The sequence below is a fragment of the Amphiura filiformis genome, chromosome 3 (genome assembly GCF_039555335.1).
Source record: "Amphiura filiformis chromosome 3, Afil_fr2py, whole genome shotgun sequence".
Classification (NCBI taxonomy): Eukaryota; Metazoa; Echinodermata; class Ophiuroidea; order Amphilepidida; family Amphiuridae; genus Amphiura; species Amphiura filiformis.
This window is the reverse complement of record NC_092630.1, coordinates 9,119,401-9,140,615: the sequence shown is the minus strand read 5'-3', so window position 1 is coordinate 9,140,615 and position 21,215 is coordinate 9,119,401. Positions and strand designations below refer to the sequence as shown.

Sequence of the window (21,215 nt, the reverse complement as noted above, 5' to 3'; positions counted from 1 at the left end):
TTATCTTGTGACATCTCGCCAGAAGTATTACAAATTATTATTTGAGTTCTATACTTTGTCTACTTTCTTTAAAACCCAAAATATAGACCAGTCAGATCAATAATATCCTTCATAACGTGGATCTTTTCGGCGTAGTGGTAAAAGCCAATGGGACAACGGAACCGCTACGTGAACGAGCTACACTTTCCATGGCTAACTGCAACAACAACAACAGCCAAAATAATAAGCAAATAATGTCCTTGAATCATAATGCATCAGATAAAGGTTAGACAAAGAAACGTATGAAAAACGTATTAAAGACGTATAAAGTTGTTCTCTAAAACCGAGTTTTCTCCGCAATCAAATATCGTAGTGATAGAAATTTTGGTTCATTGAATGTAGCTTTACATTATTTTTATGTGTTTGTACAAATATTTATTATCCGTTTGAAAATCATTCGTTTAAATCCTTTTTAAGCACCATGTTCATATGATCAAAAAGGCGTTCCATGTTTTTTTTTTTTTAAATGTGCGCACCGTATAAAACCACGCCGAGAGATTGTTTTCTCCTTTTTTGTATTGTAGTACTAATCGATCAAAGAAATAATCTTGCCGTTTAACAGAAAAATGCAATACCGATTAAATTTTAGAAGCCCGTTTTGGGGGAACATTTTCGAGAATCTTGCACGACAAAAACTGCAACTGTTCAGTTACATTATCGATTGTGGAACGTTAATTTTGACATCTAACAACCTACATTATTTCTCAACTGTCTGTCGCTTGATTTTCAATCCAAATTGAAGCTACTTTTGCAAAAACCGAGGTTTTTCGCCATCGATGCGTCCGACATTGCAGAGGCAATGCGCTTGTTTATCATAACATCCTGTTATATGCACCATTACATATAGTCAGTTTCAGATCAGCAGTTCGTAAGCTCCTCCGTGGCGCAATCGATTAGCGCACCGTACTCAAAATCGACTATGTAATAATTTTGAGCTGGAAAATGTCGGTACGGGTTCGAGTCCGTGTGTGGTCCAATTCTATTATTTGCTATTTTCTCTCACTTTTTTTCTTTTTTTCTGTTCGTTTCTTTCTGACTGCAGTGATTGATTGTTTTTGGCCGTTTTTTTCATTATATAATAGAGGAATTTGTATATAGCCTATACTAGTCTATAGGCGCAGCCTATATAGGCCTATAAATATTTTTTTACAAATTAGAGTTACGAATTGTTGGTTTTGTTATTGTTGTTGTAGTTATTATTGTATATATTGCATAATCAGGGTACTAGACATATTATACTCTATAGCAGCATTGATTATTTCACGATAGATATCATCCAAGGATATAATTTAAAAAATTGAAAATTTAGAAAATTCCATAGGAAAATTGCCGAAAACGGCTGCCCCCATCAGCCCCCATATCATGGTCGCCCCTCCCTATCCCTGCAACATAGAATGACTCACAAGCCACGGTTTCAATGGTTCGTTGTCCTAGTGCATGTGGATTGATACAATAAGTACGCTTGAGTTTTCTGCATGACTGTTTCTATTAATAACTTACGCCCGTCTGGAATCAAGCCATGAAAAATCCATTGTATAACATTAATTGGAAATGAAAGACAAGATTAATATATGCGAAAATAGTGTATGCAATTTTTATGTTTTTACCAAATTGCAACTACGACCGTATTTACATGATATAGAGCATAGGTATCAAGTTAATTGCTTCAAGTTAACAATAAGGTACAAATGTAGATCAATACCATACAGCACAATAACATAGCATATTCTTAAATAACATATATAGCATGAATGCTAGTAAATTGCATTATTTTGGAAAAATAACATAAACCGTGAAACATTGTTAAGTACTTATTCAGCATAGCGCTACAACTTGTCAATTTCACATATTTTGTCAAAAATGTTTCCCGCCAATATTGTGATTATTGCCTTCGTGTGACATTTCTGCAGGTTCAAATTGTATGTTAAAATTCCACTTCCGTCCCTCAGCGATATGAATTAAGGTTGTGTTTTAGGATTAAGATTATGATGTGACCAAAGCGAAGTATTGGGGGTCAAATTCCAATGGTTGACTCCCATTAAAAATTGCAATTATGGTTGACTTCCATTAAAAATTCCAATTATGGTGACTCCTATTAAAAATGCTTTCTTTTAAATGTCAAGTGAACACAATTATCTTGACTACTCTTTTGTTATAATTCTTTTCAGAATGATTTGCGGTAACTTGTATTATTGTGTAGGTATTATAATCAATCATGAGGGGCTTATATATTCCACACTATATGCAGTAGCTTTATTATTCCCTATTTTGGTCAATGAACTGGTCAAGGTCAATGACCTATAACATAATCGCAAAAATGATCCTGTCATCCTGTCGATAACAGCCTTGTTCCTTGGAGACTACTCTTCAACACTCACGGTGGATTCTGTAGTCAGCATCTTCTCCAGATCTATGTACGTGACTGGTTCTACCTGGAATGCCACATCTTTCCACTTCTTCACCCTTTTCTGTCGCCCGTTTGGGTACTCAGCTACAAAGCCAGCGATATTCAACAACGGGAGCTCCATACCCTGGTATATGGCCTGCGTACCCCAAAGTGCTTTGCATTTGACACATACCAATGTCATCCGCATATCCAGCCCGTCAATAAGCCGTGGGTATTTCGGGTTATGCTTGGTATCGTAGCGCTCTTTAAATGCGTCAGAAATGACGATGCGGTGCGCGTCTTTGACGCATCGAATATCGTAGTTGTAACACGCCAATTCGCCGCACTTGAGACACGTTAGCCTTACCCTATCCTTTATAAGCAGCTTTTTGCGTCGTGACTCGTTCGATTTCTTCTGCTTCCTTTCATTCTGGTCTGCTATTTGAATATCCGTTATCTGAAATAAATAAAACATATCAAGCTGATTTTTTCCACATTAATTCGACTAGTTATGAGTCGACCTATATGAATTGAGACTTGAGAGTGGGCATAACCAGAATTTAAGTAGCCTACCAGAAACTAGTAAATAAATGCATATATGACACGATCCATGCGGCCTGCTGCTGCATGCAGCCTGCTGAGTACCAAAAATATCTATCTTCCACAACTAGAGTGAGTATTTCAAATGGAAGTTAATACCCAATTGTCTATTCTACGTGAAACTCATTTTGTATCATTCTGTGGAAGACTTTAGAAATCTTCCACATCCCCTAGGATAATGTGGATTTCAACTGGAATATCCCATTGCCATTCACCGTAATACATAATTTTACATAATAGCCATATCCTAAAATCTATTCTGTCACTGTGACAAAGGATACTAAGATCGTATCTGCTAATTGTGACTTGCCTTCTTGATTGAATCTTGTGGTTCCATAAGCAACTTCTTGTGGACAGTTTGTGTTGCCGCTTTCATCATCTGTTCACGGATACGATTGGTCAGGGTTTTGTTGCTAAGTTTCTGCTGTTCATCGAGCACCATGAAGAACTGCCCTCCTTTGGCTCGATTTCTACCTGTTAAATAGATATAAATTATATTTGACAAATTACTAGAATAATAAGTTAGCCTAGGACTATTATGAATTGAGCAATTACATTAGGGCACGTAACATCAATATATGAAACAAAGGACCGTAAAAAAGCAAAGAGTCTATGAAACAAGTCAGGATGATACTTAAGAGTATATTATTGCAATGTATATTGAGTCCCGCCAAATATACTATTTTGCCTTTTGATTATAGAAAGGTTAAAACCTTGAGTAGGTAACTGTGAGTCCGTTAATGTGAATACTGCAGCTAGCTGAAGCAATAATGGGCACACGAACAACATAGTTAGGTCAAAAACTTCAATTTGGTGACCACTCTCTGGCTAGTAAGGTTTGACAAGTCGACCACAAGGATGTCAAATTTGACATTACTTTGACATTACGACTTTATTTTTACCCAGAAATCCAAGATGGTGGCCGCCGGCGCCATCTTGAAAAAAATAAGTTTTGAACCAGAGTACCTAAAATCGTGTACAAAGACACTTTTTCCGGTAAGTCGACCCCAAGAAATCCGAATCTGACATTAATTTGACGTTATAACATAATTTTTGCCCAGAAATCCAAGATGGCCCCTATTTGGTAGAGCGTAAATGTGATTTTTGAATGAGAGCAGAAGCATAAGTGTGTCATTTCCACCATATCTGGGGTTCATGTCCCTTATATGGGGTTTAAACTGCCTTATCTTGGGTTTACATCCCTTATCTAGGGATAAGGCGCCTTATCTGTGGTGTAGACGGCCTTATCCTGGGTTTACGTTCCTTACCTGTGGCTAAGATGCCTTAACCTTAGCATATCGCAGTCTAACCCAGATAAGGCATCTTTAAACCCCAGATAATGCGCCGTAACCCAAGATAAGGGACATAGATCCCCGATAAAGCAGTTCAAACCCCAAATAAGGCGCCTTAACCCTAAATGAGGAACATAAACCTAAGATAAGGCATCTAAACCCCACATAGGGTGCCTTAACTCTAGATAAGGGTCGTTAACCCCGGATAAGGGTCATAAACCTCAGATAAGGCATCTAAACCCAAGATAAGGCGCCTTAACCCCAGATAAGAGACGTAAACTCAGATATGGCAGTCTTTTTTTTTGGTTTCTTTTTAGGACATGAAGGGGGGATCAACAAAATTTTAGACCATAAAAAGGGGGATAAAAAAAAATCCACCCTTTTAAAATTTTGACGTCCGATGTTCCAACTTTTCCAACCCCTCTCCCCACCAGTATTTATGAACACTCCCTTAATAGCATTACACAATATACGATACCTCTTGCCTGCACATGTGCTACGACACTGCTAATACAGTTGTACTGTACAACCACGTTACACTCGGCGATGTCAAGACCTTCTTGTGCCACTGAGGTTGCTACAATCAACTTATGGCCCCCTTCACGAAACAATTTCAGTACATCTACTTGCTGATTCTGGGTCATACCTGGAATATACAAGTGCCAAAGAATAACAGCTAATAACACATAATTTTTTCATGGAATAATGAATATCTGCTTTACCTAGATGCCAAAACTGTGGCTTCTTAAAAAAAAAGTAACTAAAACAAACAAACAAAAAACACCAAAAAACAAATACTATAATTGAAGAGCGAATTAAAAAGACTAGTTTGCGTCTGACGTCAGGGCAATCACTCGGCGTGATTGGTTGCTAACCTGCGCAGTAGAGCATTTTTGGTCTGGTTGACAGAACGTCGTAGCGACAATGGCCAAAAACTACAACGCCGCCCTCTATAGTCAGTAAATAACAAAAATATGACAGTTTGTAGTTGAAGGCCTGAACGCAAGAAGTATACTGTAAATATGTATACATTTTATACATTATACCAACAATTTAGCAGTTATGAGACTCTATAGTTTCCATAATTCCTGGGTTAAGACCATCCTTAATTACTATTCAGTTCTTCGGGGTACGTCAGTATTAGAAGACGGCTACAAATCTTTTTATTCTTATTCTACAGCCCGGGTCCACAGCATTACTACGCATTCTATTAACTCAGGGATTCTTTCTTACCTCCATATCTTCCTGATCCAATAAGACGTCCTGGATTTAGGAATTTCAGTTCCTCTGTCTCTGTGATCCATTTCATTAAGGCTTCAACTGACTCACGTGTTTTGGTGAAAAGAATTCCACGTTTTTCGGGAATCTCGCTGCTTATCTGAAATGCTTGTTCTAGGATTTCTCCTAATTTATTCAGCACTGGGTTACTACTGCTTGGATCCTCGCTGATAGCCTTCAAGTTGGGTATCTTTTCTGTGAAGAAAAATAAAATATGTGAAAGAAACTGTTACAAATCTATGTCAATCCTACCTCCTTAGTCATGTTAATTTACTTTTTAAAAGGTATACTTGTATGAGCGAATAATATCATGCCATAACAAGTGAAAGTGAACGTTTAGCAACCTTTAACTAACATGAAAAACATGAAAATGATGACCTTTTCCGCGTGTTGTAAAAGCGAAATGTAAATGTTAGCTTACCTTTAAGGAGGTCAACAAGCAACTGGTCTGTTTCATCGAACCCGCCTTCCTTTCCCGTTTGTTCTGCCAGATAAGCAGCCAGTTTGGAAACCGCATCTTTAGTGCGTATATCTCGGTTGATATACAACGAGTCATTGTAGACCTATGCATGTGATATAAACAATAATTTAATCAGGTATATTAAGAGAACACTGTTTCATTTATTTTGCTGTGGATGATTCAAACATTCATACGTATATCATTTTGATATTTGATGTAGACTTTGATTGAGTCATGATGAAGAAATTTAAACAATCACTCAAAGCTTATTTTTGATAACCTGAGAGCTTTCGGAATGATACACCAGTCCTTGTTCACTCGGTTGATGGACTGTTGAAAGATGCTTACATCTGGTCAGAAACTGTCGGACCGTAACATAGGTCACGTGTCTGGCACTGTCGTAGTAAGTAGGAAGTTAGTTGTAAGCTCCAGAAAACCTATGGCGGCCCTGGTCCCGGTTCAAAATACTTTTGTTAGTCCTGATGTGAACCACCAGTGCATTAACCGAGTAAACAAGGACAAGTATTATATTACGAAAGCTCTCAGGTGAGCAAAAATAAGCTTTGAGTAATTGTTTAACTTTCTTCGTCATTTTGATATTCATGATAGTAAAGTATAAAATTCACGCCTAATAATCGCTAATTTGATGAAGAAAACACACAATTTCGGGCAATTCGATTGACCTCATTCATTTGATCAATGATTATACTTAGAACTTACTTGGAAGTGCCTTTTATTTTGTTGCAAGGTCTTTGTAATCAATATTTTCGAATCGGGAGGTAGGAGTCAAATATTTTTTCGACAAATTTTTTTACACTAGTAACTAGAATAAAAATAACAATAGGTATATAGGTCCTTTGCGTAACAACAGCACATTTTCGTAACACATTAATCTTCTATATGACTCATTGCAATTTGCCGACAATCACATAGCTTTGACTACATTTGTCGACAATCAAACGGTTGTAACGACAACAGTCAATTTTTTCCGACAAAATTGTGTATTGGGGTGCCACACCCCCATACCCCCTCTAGCGTCGCCCCTGTACCTGGGACTTTAATTAACAATAGGAAGTTTAATTTAATATAATATAGATGGGGGGGAGGTAGGAGCCAAATATTTTTTTCGACACATTTTTTTAAACTAGTAACTAGAATAAAAAATAACAATAGGTATAGGTCTATTGCGCACAGTGTCTTCGACCCTATATCTTCATGGCAGGAATCGCCATGGTAGGTTAAATCCACAGCCACGATTAGCCATTTGGTTCAAACCTTTAAAGCTCTTTTAAACTAATAATTAGTCGAGGGACATAACTAAGGCTACTCACAATAGCCGGGTAATCGATCTTGGTTGTGCGTGATTAAGCTTGTATACCCCATTGAGGTTAATGGTCATCGACTTTTATACTGCCTACAGTGAGTGCAGCTGTACTACACGCTGCACGCTGTAGTCCATAACAGGACCAACGCAATATAAAATGGTCAAATTTTGAGTTCAAAGCGCACGGCCAATTTTCAAAGCGCATTCTAGCGACTATCATATCTGTTCAACACGTATTTCCAAGTTTATGAGACCAAATCTGGTTTCTTGAGAAAAAAATCATGACGGGAGATATTCATCATTTTCTAACCCGGTATCAGAAGATTTTCGTCTGATATCAAAATCGTGCATAGCAATTCACGTGTATCGATCCCGTGTATTCATTTTAGTGTCCCTTCTGCACCAAATAATTATTAGCCAGGCGGTGTCGGTGTGTTGCGTAACAACCGCACATTTTCGTAACACATTAATCTTTTATATGACTCATTGCAATTTGTCGACAATCACATAGCTTTGACTACATTTGTCGACAATCAAACGTTTGTAACGACAACAGTCAATTTTTCCGACAAAATTGTGTATTGGGGTGCCACACCCCCATACCCCCTCTAGCGTCGCCCCTGTACCTGGGACTTTAATTAACAATAGGAAGTTTAATTTAATATAATATAGATGAGTTGACCTAAATGTTTATCAGCAAAGACAAGGGACTGGTATATCGACATGCTTGAGCGAACTGCATACAACCACTACATGGCTCAATAGCCATTGTGATGTGGTGGGAGGACGGACCTTGAACAAAATATGATGCGCGCGCATACTGCCAGGCATCTATATTCAATCGTCTCTAAATTCATACTATTATTTTCAGTTCTATAACTTGCCTTGAGATGGTCTGTGCAGGTTACCAGCCTTCGCTTCATTGGTTTGTCTTTTTCTTTTTCCAGGATGTCATTCTGTAACTGCACCACCCACTGTTCGTAGGTCTGACTACCGTAGTTACCAGATGTTCTCAATTGAGGATTGCTGTCAACTATCTGTTTAAATCCTAGAATGTAAGAAAAAAGCATATGCGATTTTTCAAAGTGGCACGCTTGTTTGTCTATACAACATGTTAATGGCGTAGCTGCTGTTTCATTATTGTACAGTCTTAATCTTGTCTTATGAAGACAAATTGCATTTCTTATCAGCTGCATTATACGTATTCCCACAAATACACACATGTTCCCCCGTCTACCACAAACACAGGGGCGTAGCCAGCTTTCTTGGTCGGGGGGGGGTCAAAATTAAATTTTGGGGGCACAGACGAAAAAAAATTGCAGTTGCATCATACAATACATAGAGACTGTATGTCTTCGAGCTTCCCGAAAAGGGCCTTATTGGGATGATGTGCGCGCGCGCGAAAAAAATCATGGTATTTTACACTATTTTCGGCCATTATCAGGCTAAAAAAGGGCTTTATTGTTACAATGTGCGCGCGTAGCGCGGAAAAATTTTGTATTTTACACTATTTTGGCCCTGAATTTTGGTAGCAAAGGGACTCCTTGCCATTTTTCTTTTCCTTTGCCCTCGTGATTTTCTCTTTCATTTTTTTTGTCAGAGGGCACTTTTTCTTTCATTTTTTTTTTTTGTCAGGGGGGCACTCTGCCCCCTGCCCCCCCGCTGGCTACGCTACTGTCACCAATCCCCTGAACACACAACATTTAAATACCTGGTGTGCCTTGCATTATATCTTCAATCATCTTCATACTAGTAGACACTTCTTTCAAAAACCTGTCATTGGTTCTACCTGCAACTTCAATGATGCCTACAAGAACGAAAGAGGAGATTCAAAAGAATTCGTTAGACTCAAATAAAACTATACAGCCATAGGAAAAACAACAATATGTGTATCAACATTGAATGGGAACATGTTTTAAGTTTTGTCTCGTTGAATGATCATTGTGTTACATGACATCTTTTCTTTCTTCAATTTGAAACTCATGGCTAAGACTATAAAAATTGTCACGTGGATAGGAACCCTTTCGAGGCCTGTACTAGGAAACTTTTAAAGACTTTGACTTACGTTCAGTTGGTATATTCAAATGTTCTTCCAGCTCTCGCTTGCCGTCTGTTGAGTTAACCAACGAAATCAACCGTGCATCCAGATTGGCACACATCAGCCAAACCTTATCTACTGCTTGTTTTTCACTTTTGGCTTGACCGATGTCCAATGAGGCGGACATTCCCAGAATCTAGTACGGAAAAGATCATAAATGAAACCAACAACATTATGTAGGTACCAGTTTCATGTCCAGACACAGTTGGATTAGATGCCAGGACTTTATCCAGAGTCTATCATGATGCAGTCATGTCTACAGTAGAATTCACCACGACCTTTGCAGGACTTAAACCCCATTAAAAGCTATTAAACCAAGATAACACTCATTGAAAACAGCTCAACTGATTAAATCAGATCTTCTCTGGTTAAATCCACACAACACATGTTTCTGATTTACCTGTGCAATGAGCAATGAGCTGGTATTATAGTTTTAGTTGGGTGAACGATTATAAAGCGAACGCTAGGTTATTCTGTGTGGGCTTTTGTTTAGGTTGTGCATTCTAATTTTTGGAAGACGCATTTTCTAATATCTTTATAACCAATAAATAAACAAACAAACAACATTAAATTTCTGAGCCAACACAAAACCTATACGCAATTTTATGAATTGCTTAGACTTGTGCCAAGTCTTTTGAGTTTGTTACTGCAATTACGAAATCATACAAAAATGTTTTTCAGCCATTTCCCTTCAAATTGCAAAACTATGAAAATTTGACTTTATTCCCAGTTAGAACTAACTAAGGGACTATGATTTAACTATGCTTCATTCCACTAAATAGGATAATATTTTTAATCAAAACAAGTAATAGTAGTGCTGTAGTGTCTAGAATCGGGATAAGTACGTGTATGTTTCCTTCTCCACTAATTATGATCATGATTATTATTATTGTTATTATTATTATTATTATTATTATTGAATAGATAGTTTGAATTGCTCTCAATTGTTCCCATTCTTACCTGCGGTCTTGGTTCTTGTTTGTCTATCACCATATCTCTATAGATACTCATGATCCTGTTGTATGGGGTACCTTTCTGTATAAAATAAGTGGAATACCACACATTTTAGTAATATACTATATGACGTAATTACTTGATATTAAGGTTAGCAACTATTTTAAACTGCTGTGATTTGGTAGTTCACAGCATCTTGCGCATGGTAGTGAGATTTGGCAAATATTGCATTGATAATTTCAAAGCGAGCGTGTAGAAGAATTCAAATATCACATTATACTTTTGTAGGTCCTGTGGTTCTTGAGTCATGTTGTAAAGAGGGCTGAAACAACAACACTTTTGTAAAACGTACATAACTCATTAAGGTTAATAATTAGTTTAAACTATTTCGATTTGGTAGTTCACAGCATTTTGCGAATGTTAGTAAGCTTTTCAAAAATTGTATTGACCATTTCATAGCGAGTGTGTAGAGGAATTCAAATATCACAGATAAACTTTTTAGGTCCGGTGGTTCTTGAGTTGTTGTACAGAGGACTGAAACAACATCACTTTTGTAAAACGTACAAAATTCATTAACAACAATAAATCAAGCAAGTTTTCAAATTATATGATTTGTAGAATGAACTTTTACAAAACATTAAAGTGTTATTTTTTAATAATATATTGATTTAGATAATGAAAATCAACTTTTTGGCTGCTTCGACCAACAATAAATCAAGCACGTTTTTCAAAGTATTGAATGAAGTTTGCAAAACATCAAAGTGTTATTTTTCAATACTATATTGATTTGAATAAATGAAATTTTTTTGGTCTGCTTCGACCAACAATATGTCGTGTACCCTTAACTTAAGGCTTATGTCACCCATTTAAGCATAATGTATCGCTTGTGTATACTCTTGTAATGATATTTTATCAAAAATTCGAGCATCATTAACACTAAGAGCAACGGTAATTATATAAACCAATGATCCGGACCAATACTGTTTTTTATAGTAAGTATTAAAAATAATATATAATAAATAGGCAATCATTGCCTATGTTAGAATATAAATCAATTAAACAGGCCATTGATCATATTTTTTGTTTGAATCGATATTTTGTGCGCTTAGTATAAGCATATTTATCTTGTTTGTTTTGACACCGATTAGGTTGTTAACGTTTCAGATCTTTGACCTTGACAATGATTATGTAGTCAAGCGTGCAGCCCGAGTGCACAGACTTTGTGTTGCTACAAATATAGCGGTTGGAAAACACCCGATGAGTCAATAATATAATTTCCAGGGATATTGCGAAGTGTTATCCAGGTCATGAGTAACCGTATGGATATTGCGCAACTTGTACGTATCTAAAAATAATGAATAGTGTTATTGCAACAGGTTTTATTTTGGTTGCTTCATTTTCATATTTGAAGTAAGATGCAAAATTAGTTTTTTCCAAATGAAGTTATGATTCAAACTTATTCATATATTCTTAGGGTCTGTGCAATAATTATGAGCCCCACCTTCGGGGTAAATTTCAAACGGCTCTCCAAAATCGCTTGCCCCCCTCTCGGCCCGCCAAAATCGCTTGCCCCCCCTCTCGGACCGCCAACAATTCTTTGCCCAATTTTCAAACCTTAAATGATCTATATACATGTTGCGAGCGCAGCGAGCAGGAAAATTTGCATATTTAAGTGTTTCCGTACCGTTTTCCTAAGCATTTATAGCGCGTTTTATTTAAAAGGCACCCCATGAATGTGTGCCAAAAATCGCTTGCCCCCCTCTCGGCTTCCAAAAGTTGCTTGCACCCCCTTTCGACTCGCCAAAAATTTCTCCCCCCCCCCAATTTTACCCTCCCCCAGGGCTCATAATTATTTCACAGCCCCTTAACATTGCACAACAATTAAAATACAACAACAACAACAACAACAACAAAAAACACACCAAACAAACACGTTATGCATTTTCTCATCTCCTGGAATTGACCACACTGTTACAAAAATGTTCCCATCCGGGGTCCACTAAAATACAACTCATGGTCCGGAGAGGCATTCTTTCCCTTGATGTCTATCACTGACTTTTAGTAGGGACAAGTCCCTACTTTTACGATGTCGTTGTTCACGACAATCAAGTTTGTGTATTGCAAAATGTGTGCCTAGTGTTGCTTTGTATCTAGTTATAGTGTTTTATTCCTCTTATACTTTGCTGTAATATATCTTACCTGACAGTTGTGGCACTCATCCAATATAAGCAAACCAATATCTGCCAAACGCACAATATTTTCTTGTAGTGCATTCACTAACACTTGAGCAGTCATAACCATGACAGACTTTTTCTTTAACAATTCATCAAGACTCAGGGCTCGCGTTGTTTCACCACTAAGACCTATGACATCAGAAGTACCAAGATAATCTTGAAATCTCTGGGTCTGCTGGTGTACAAGGGTTACCTAAATAAACATAATATGAATAATAATTATACAATTTTAGTTTGAGGTTGATCATTTAATAATTAAGATTCGATTTCCACATATCAAACGGACATTCGTTATTTTGAGTTTGAACAGTTAATAGACGAAGATAAATAGCAGCTGACACCTGAATACAACTTGTAAACTACATGTAGGTCTACTACATGTCATGGTCGATCCCAGTGAAAACGAAACAAAAAATCTCTCAGGAGCCATTTTAAAAATGTTGTCCATTTCAACTCTAAACTTATCAAATGAGAAGATCATATCTAGGGAATCATCAGGCGGAAGTGCCATCGGATTGAAAAATAGCTTTTATTGCTAGACCAATAAATACATGTCCATAAATACATGTGTTACATGTATTTATGTGTTACATATGCATGTTGCCTACGAATTTAAGCCTAATTCACCTGTTGTACATCGTAAAGTTTCACTTTCTTTAATATCTTTTATTATTAAATGTGTAACCCATAGATAGATCACAAGATAATTTTATTTTACATAATCTTTATTATTTTTTAAAGAAACACCCAATGTTGAGAGTGTCTGCCTCTTGTCTCTTGTGTCAAAAAAAACCTCGTTTAGAGGCATATGCTTGTAGACGGAATTTTACGGTATCAAATAGACACAATACACAGTTTTATATTAGTATTTGAAGTAAAATCATTCCATATTTTCATGTAGCAACATTTTGCTTAATGATTCCTTCCCATTTCTCTAACCTATTGCAGTCTCCCAAAATGGTAATGTTTTCAAAATGTTAAGATGAATAAGAAACATCCAATTTACGAGTAATTCTGTGGATTCGTAGGTAAAGCCAAATTTAGACCATGAAGGTAGTAGCTATTACTATACCTCATAAATATTTATTATGTAATCCCCGCAATAATCCTGCGCAATAACTCGCACGCGGGGAAGTAGTAAAAACTTCCGCACCCCTACTACCACACCCCGTCTCGACCCCGCGCGTCACCGTTCCTTCAGACGTAGCATTATGCTACACAACGGCGATTCTGCAGATGCGTTTATCGTGAAAATGGCGTCTGCTGCAGTTATTTCATTTCAGCTTAGACTACATTAACTTGGTGAAGGTGATAATCTGGTAAGCTTACATGACTGCGGAAAAATATTTGCACAGACGTGTAGCCTATTATGCCAACAGTTCGGCTACATTCCAGTTGTTGCTCTTGGCGATGGAAGTCTAAGATATTCTCGGGGGGGTAGGGGCGCCAATTTTGTTTCTTGCCCCGGGCACTACCAACCCTAGTTACGCCACTGGAGGTGTGCACATTGTAACAAACCAATTTACAATAAGTACCGAGTCAAATGTACATTGCAGTGAACATTTCCATCGTGCCTGTAGTGGACTGTCTATGCATCAGTTTCGCTCCCTCAGCTCTTGCTGGACTTGTATGTTATGTATTTGCACACAAGGTCTCCCACCACTAACTGACTCCTTTTTTGATTCGACATCTTCGCTTAACTTTTCCATGTCTACATAAAGTGAACCAGGTTCTTCACGATCCTTTCTGTCAGTTTCTAACAGCTCCATTAGCTCTGTTGCTGACAGTAGAAACAACACTATGACTTGCTTTTACAAAACCGTTGATCGTCAAGCCTTGTATACCGCCTTGATAACGATGTTATTTTAATTACTGAATCTTCGTTGAACTCAAATATTCCTGACAGCTTTGTTCTCCCTTCTGGTTATGTCGTGTACCGAAATGATCGTACTGGTATTCGTGGTGGCGGGGTGTTGATTGCAGTGAAAATGTACTTCATGATGCAGTCATGTCTACAGTAGAATTCATCTCGACCTTTGCAGGACTTAACCCCATTAAAAGCTATTAAACCAAGATAACACTCATTGAAACAGCTCAACTGATTAAATCGGATCTTCTCTGGCTGTGCACATGTGACTGTTTTCATGTGCGATATGGCAATAAAGTTTGTATTATAGCTTCAGTTGGGTAACCGATTATAAAGGAAACGAAAGGACACAATGGTATGTGTACTTTTGTTCACGAAATGAGACAATGGCGTGCTTTTTGTAAACCAGCATTCTTGAAAATGAGCAACATAATGATTGTTGACTTAACACGGTTTGGAAATAATTTCGTCATATTTTTGGTGTTATCTGTCGTTTACATATCCTTCCTAAAACACAAAAGTACGACCCTCTCCAAACACCTAAATTAGCTAAAAATTTAGGACATGTTACAAAACTATATTGTCTAGAATTTTAGAAGAGTACTTTTAATATTGGCCGGTTATTTTTCACACAGCGACGTTAACTAGGCAATGTACTATTACCTATAACATTAACTAAAACACTAAAGTACGAATATTTCCAAACATCTAAATTAGCTAAAAATTTAGGACATGTTACAAAACTATATTTTCTAGAACTTTAGAAGAGTACTTTTAATATTGGCCGGTTATTTTTCACACAGCGACGTTAACTAGTCATATCCCCATACTTTTAACGTAGGGCTATTTGTAGAGGTCACGCGTCAATGGGAAAGAGCATTGTGTATTGTGTATAGGAAAACGGACAGTAACTGCAGTATGTAACGTCTCATCGCCATGTTGAGTTTGAAACGTACCCAGAGTCGTGTGTTGTTTAAGTAAATCCACAGCCAGCATTTGCCAGGGAAAAGTGTTCTTCTCTCCGTTGTGTATCGTCCACCTGTGTACACCAACGCTGGCATGGAGGACATGGATGTGCTGAGTTCTTTTATTGACTCTATTCAATCTCATCAAATTAAAAATAAAATTATAGTAGGTGACTTTTATTTGCCACGTATTAATTGGACACTAAACGAATACACTAATGACAGTAGCGTGCTTGAAAGAGAATTTTGTGATGTCGTTAATGCTTGCTATTTGCACCAGATAGTCAATTTCCCAACTAAGTTTAATAAAGATGGTATCGGTAACATCTTTGATCTTGTCTTGCTGTGGGATCCTACTCTTGTTTATGATCTTAGAGAAGGGTGTGATAATAATTATTGGTTCGGATCATACTGCCATTACCTTTTCAATTCCCATCTCGTGCAAACGAGTCAAGCAACCGAAGCGTACCGTTTACAATTTCAAACGAGCCGACTGGTCTGGCCTAAAAAAATGCTCTCCTTTCTCACTCTTGGAACGATAATGACATTGATGCTTTATGGGACAATTGGAACACTACTTTGTGTGACATTGTTGATACGTTTATTCCTAAGGTGAACTGCAAAAGCCAAAACTCTGCTCCTTGGATTGATTCAGAAATATTGTGAAGAGAAAAGAACGTGCTTGGGATAAGTTTAAAAAACTGGCAACATCATTTATTGGGATAAATTTCGATCTTTGCGTAAGCAATCCAAATCCCTCATCAAGAGAAAGAGTGCCGATTTTCTCTTTGAAGTTAGAGACTCACTTAGAGACAACCCAAAGCGGTTTTGGTGTTTTCACAAGATTAAAAACCCTAGAGCGCGGCACTTTGGAGGGAAAATGTTTGAAAAGTCTGGATTTCCGGAGCTGGGAAGGACAGAAAAAATCTGGATATCCGAAATCCTCTATAGGTCGAGCGCGGATTTCCGGAGCTTGGATGGATAGAAAAAGTCTGGATATTCGAACTCCTGTATAGGGGGTGTGCGCTTATTTTCTGGAAAAGCCCATTCGTTCCAGGACTTTCTAGGCATATAACTTGCTATAGCAAGTTATATGCCTAGAAATGATAGGGAACCGTGTCATTTACTGCTATCCCAATTTCATGCCAGAGTTGGGTTGTTAATATATGGGCTATTATTTTTCCTACATCGGAGTGAGCTTGTAGTATACACACTAAATAGACAAAACCCTATCACAGATCAATATACGTTTTTAATTGACATCTCTGAATGTCACTTTTGATTCACTTTTATTCAAACAAACAAAAAGAAAGAAAGAAACAAAAAACAAACAAACAAAAAACAAACAAAAAACCAGTTTACCTGATTCACAAGAAAAACCACTTTCTTGGGTCTAGTTTTGTCGATACTACAGCAAGCATATTCTGCCTCAAATCTCAAGAATTCCATTGCGACCTTCACAGCAACCAGAGTCTTTCCTGATCCAGTTGCAGCCACAACGATGATGTTTTTGCTTCCACCTTCTGGTAGAGCAGGTGCCGCAAGCTCCTCCTGATAATTGCGAAGATTGAGCTCTTGGCGTTGTTGTACTTGAGTGACACCAGAAAGATTTTCTGCATGGGGTTGGTGTTGCTGTAGTTGAGTCGCGCCAGCGGCAAGTCCATCTGAAGCAGTAGATTCGCTGTCAGCAGGGATGATGTTGCGACATTCTTTATCCTCTTCGCAGCAATCTTAACGGCAATGTGAAAAAGAATGAATAAGACTTCAGCGTCTAAGATCCAAATGTCTCATTCATTAACAACTTACTACAAAAGATATTTGTAGAAAAGCCGTCAAACATCCTGTCATGTACCTTTATGTACCCAACCGTAGAAATTATATTTAATGAGCAAGGTACTACCTGACCAACATGCGTCCTCATTAAAGGAACACTCCGGCAATCACAACACTATGCCTTATATGTTAGAAAAATAATTATCAAGCATGAATCACGTGGTTTTATTTAAATAAACCCACATTGACCTGAAAAACGAATAAAAACATCCGTCTCTTACCACGCGATATTCAAATTTCCCGAGCGTTGAAATTACCTGTGTCAATGAAGTCCCAAAAACACAATGCAGGCTGACGACATGACAATGACGTCGTTGCCACCGGCAATTTCGGCGCGGGAATTCCTATAACACCAATCCCATGCAAGTTAAAAAGACTCCTTTGTTATCTCCTTTGTTATTACCATAGTATACATTTACATTGGGATCAAGTATAACATTCAAAAATATTTGCGTTCTCAATAGAACACAGTGTATTCAAGTTAAGTTATTCATACACAGATACTGCGTTTATATGAGAGAACAGTTTATAAAAAATTACAAGCCTTACCCAAGTCATCACAGTCATTCGACTGAAGATCTTCCAAATTAGTAGCTACTTCTTTATGTCCCGTTTTCTTCAAGGCCTCCACAAGTTGCGCAAACATCTCCGTGGTCCCTTTAAGGACCAGAAGTGAGAACATCTTGAGTGCTCCTCTTTCGTTGGTAGACATCTTCGTACATGAGTCTATTTGAGCAAGTTCTTCATTATTCAAACATCGGAGATATGGACTCATTTCAAGAGGACGGACTTTAGTCAGTGCTATGGAGAACACGTCGATGAGATATTTGACGCGTCGTGTGTTTTCATCCGGGACATTTTGACCACTCTTTAACATTTCAGCGATGTGGCCTTGATCTAAATGAAGAAAACAATGAACATATGGTAAGGGAAGCGTTCACCTTCAGCACTACGCCTTTAAATTGAAATGTATTGATGTAAGTCCCATCAAACACAAAACGTGATATATTAAATATTCTAATCGATTTTCATTATCTAAATTAATATATTATTGAAAAATAACACTTTGGTGTTTTGCAAAAGTTCATTCTTCAAATCATATACTTTGAAAACTTGCTTAATTTATTGTTGTTAATGAGTTATGTACGTTTTACAAAAGTGTTGTTGTTTTAGCCCTCTTTACAACATAACTCAAGAACCACAGGACCTACAAAGGTATATCTGTGATATTTTAATCTTCTACACGCTCGCTATGAATTGAGCAATGCAATTTTTGCTAAAGCTCACTACCATTCGCAAGATGCTGTGAACTACTTTTTTCCCTGCTGCTTCTACCAACAATACATCGTATACCCTTAAAGGGTAAAAAGGGGCCACATTCAAAAAATTTGTTTGCTAACTTGCTGTAAAACATTTTAACATAATGGTATTTAAGAAGTGACAACATACTTTGCAAACTATTTGTTAAAAAGTATTGTACAATTACAAACATTACATAACATAACAATAATCTTTTCATATAAAACGCTTTAAGACGTTTTCATGACATTACATTTAAATGTTATTAGACCGTTTCGACCAAACCCAAAAAAACACCTTTATAACGGTTTAGAACGTTTTATAAAAAAAATTGTGTTCGCTATGACATCAATATTATAAACAGATCTTGTATAACAAATGTTTGGAATTTTTATATGCAATTTAGTTTAAAGAAAAAAATGCTGTTATTTATATTATGAAATATACATGACACTATTTTCATAATAAATAATGCGGGTTTCTTGACGCAAGGTTTTAAACATAATATCAGACATGAAATTGGCAACTACTATCAAATTCACTACTGTGAAATTACTTACATTTTAGCTATAACAAATAGTATTCGACAAAAGGGCAATTACCAGATTTGTCCAGAGCTTGAACAACTATTGTGAAAATACCGGGCTCCTGTTGCTTTCGTTCAAGTTTCTCAAGAAACAAGCTTACTGCAGCTTCCCTGGTAGTTACAGTGATTAAATTCTGAATATCATTAGCCTCTTCTGCAATTAAAAGGGAGTTGTTATCGTTAGAAATGTGTGATCACCCGATACTGACGAATCTCTGGTAAACTATAAACCGGTCCTTTTGTGTTATATTGAGGGCGGTGCTATCGATATTTGAGGTTATATTGCTGCACGCACGCATCAAGCAATGTATGCATGGCACTTCATTATGTTTAAAAATAGTGAATGTTTGTATTTTTTTTGTCAGTATTCAGAAATCACAATCCGATGCCAAAAATAAAAATATGTGGTAGATGTGATTCACTTTCTCCTACTTCCATGATTTATTTAGATTTTGATACTTCATTATCCTTGCAAAATACTGTGAAATAATGAGTAATAATGCACTAATGGAATGTAAACTTAGTATTACTATATATTATGCTTAATCGTATCAGAGAGCTTAATTTATAAAGTGAGTGGTTGATAATCTTTTTAAATCTTTGCAAAATAGTTTGACCAATTTACATGTAAACCTAGGTAAATCCTGAGGAAGGAGGCCTGTTTGACCGATAATAACAGGGGATATGAATATACCGGAACATGCACAGTGCTATTGTATCGTATCGAATGGTATACAACAGGCACAATTATTTAACAAAACACACACACACACACACAAACAAAACAAAAAAAACACTTTTCCTTAAAACAAAGGTTGACGGAAATGCAGTATAATAAAATGAAATTAATGAATTGAAATGACAATGAAATACACATGTATTTGAAAAAAATACTGGACCGGAAATCGAAGCCATCCGATATTTATAAACCTACTTCTGATAAAAACGTTTTTTTCTCTAACACCAATTTATATTGCTTTGATTATACTTTCATCTAGTATTTTGACAGTATCGGTACGGTATCATGTGAAATGCATATCAATATGGATTTACATATCAAAGAATGACGGTTTTATTTCATTCTTAAATGGATTGATTGATCGAATTGACGACAACAACTACTGGCATCAATCCTTGTCCGGATTAAATTACATTTGTGATATCGAATTTGTGGGTTGTGTCACATAGTCTGTAGTAGTACAACTTTAAATTGAATCGAATAAAATACAGAAGAATATTCAATTTCCAAAATACACGTACAGCGAAAATCATGCAAACAAATTTAACTTACGAGAAATATATCAAATAGTAAAATATCTTACCTGTAGAAACCAAAACCGTCAAATGCGACAAAAACGTTACAGTTGGATTCAAATAAGTTACAAATATTGGCTTGAAATCAACCAAGTTCAATCGCCTGGACAGACTAACCGCAGCCATTCTGATGTTCCACAAGACTCTTCAAGAAGGTGTAGGGATGTGTACACAATGAGGTCTTTCCCTGTTTTGAGAGTTGCTGCTCTGAGAACGTAAGAAGTAATTCCTCTGTGGTTAATTAATTTGCTGCAAAAGGCTTTTTGATTTGCACTGAGAACTGTAGTGTTTCACATATCGTTCCACCTGTCGCTATAAAGCTAGCCGTATTATTGTTTTTTGTTCTTATACAGTAATTCGGGAATTTCCCCCGTTGCATGATGTAGCGGGCAAGTCCACAGAGTGAAAATAGACTGCAATAGTGTAATAAGACACCTTGACGTCACGAAACTTCGATCAAATCACGAAATAACCATACGCATATACCAGGCAGATACACAATTGATTAAAGGGGACTAATCGCCAAACAGTATTATTATTTCGTATTTGGGAATTTTCCAATTAGGTTCACAATTCTATGATAGTCCGCTTTAGTGATTATGGCTGCGCTCAATATTGAATGACTGTATCTGACACGATATAATGTGCGATTAAAAATTTTAGAAATCATTTGCGACTACAAATAT

At 36.9% G+C, this 21,215-nt stretch overlaps 1 protein-coding gene across 1 annotated transcript; it reads right to left on the bottom strand.

The window, feature by feature from the left end:
- Positions 1–563: 563 nt before the first annotated feature.
- On the bottom strand, positions 564–20,926 carry LOC140147801 (antiviral innate immune response receptor RIG-I-like). The gene is made up of 14 exons (XM_072169548.1): positions 20,538–20,926; positions 19,232–19,369; positions 17,880–18,227; positions 16,860–17,227; positions 12,631–12,858; positions 10,438–10,512; positions 9,445–9,613; positions 9,091–9,186; positions 8,264–8,427; positions 6,017–6,158; positions 5,551–5,790; positions 4,796–4,963; positions 3,336–3,499; positions 564–2,882 (listed from the first exon to the last, which is right to left on the bottom strand). The coding sequence occupies exons 1-14, from the start codon at positions 20,653–20,655 to the stop codon at positions 2,400–2,402; spliced, it is 2,901 nt and encodes a 966-aa protein (XP_072025649.1). The 5' UTR covers positions 20,656–20,926; the 3' UTR covers positions 564–2,399.
- Positions 20,927–21,215: the final 289 nt, after the last annotated feature.

Excerpts from the sequence above, each read along its gene's own strand:
- LOC140147801 (XM_072169548.1), bottom strand. The coding sequence starts at position 20,655 with ATGGCTGCGGTTAGTCTGTCCAGGCGATTGAACTTGGTTGATTTCAAG. Across the intron at positions 8,428-9,090 it reads TATAATGCAAGGCACACCAG|GATTTAAACAGATAGTTGAC; the intron begins GTATTTAAATGT and ends CTTACATTCTAG. Across the intron at positions 5,791-6,016 it reads GCTTGTTGACCTCCTTAAAG|AAAAGATACCCAACTTGAAG; the intron begins GTAAGCTAACAT and ends TTTTCTTCACAG.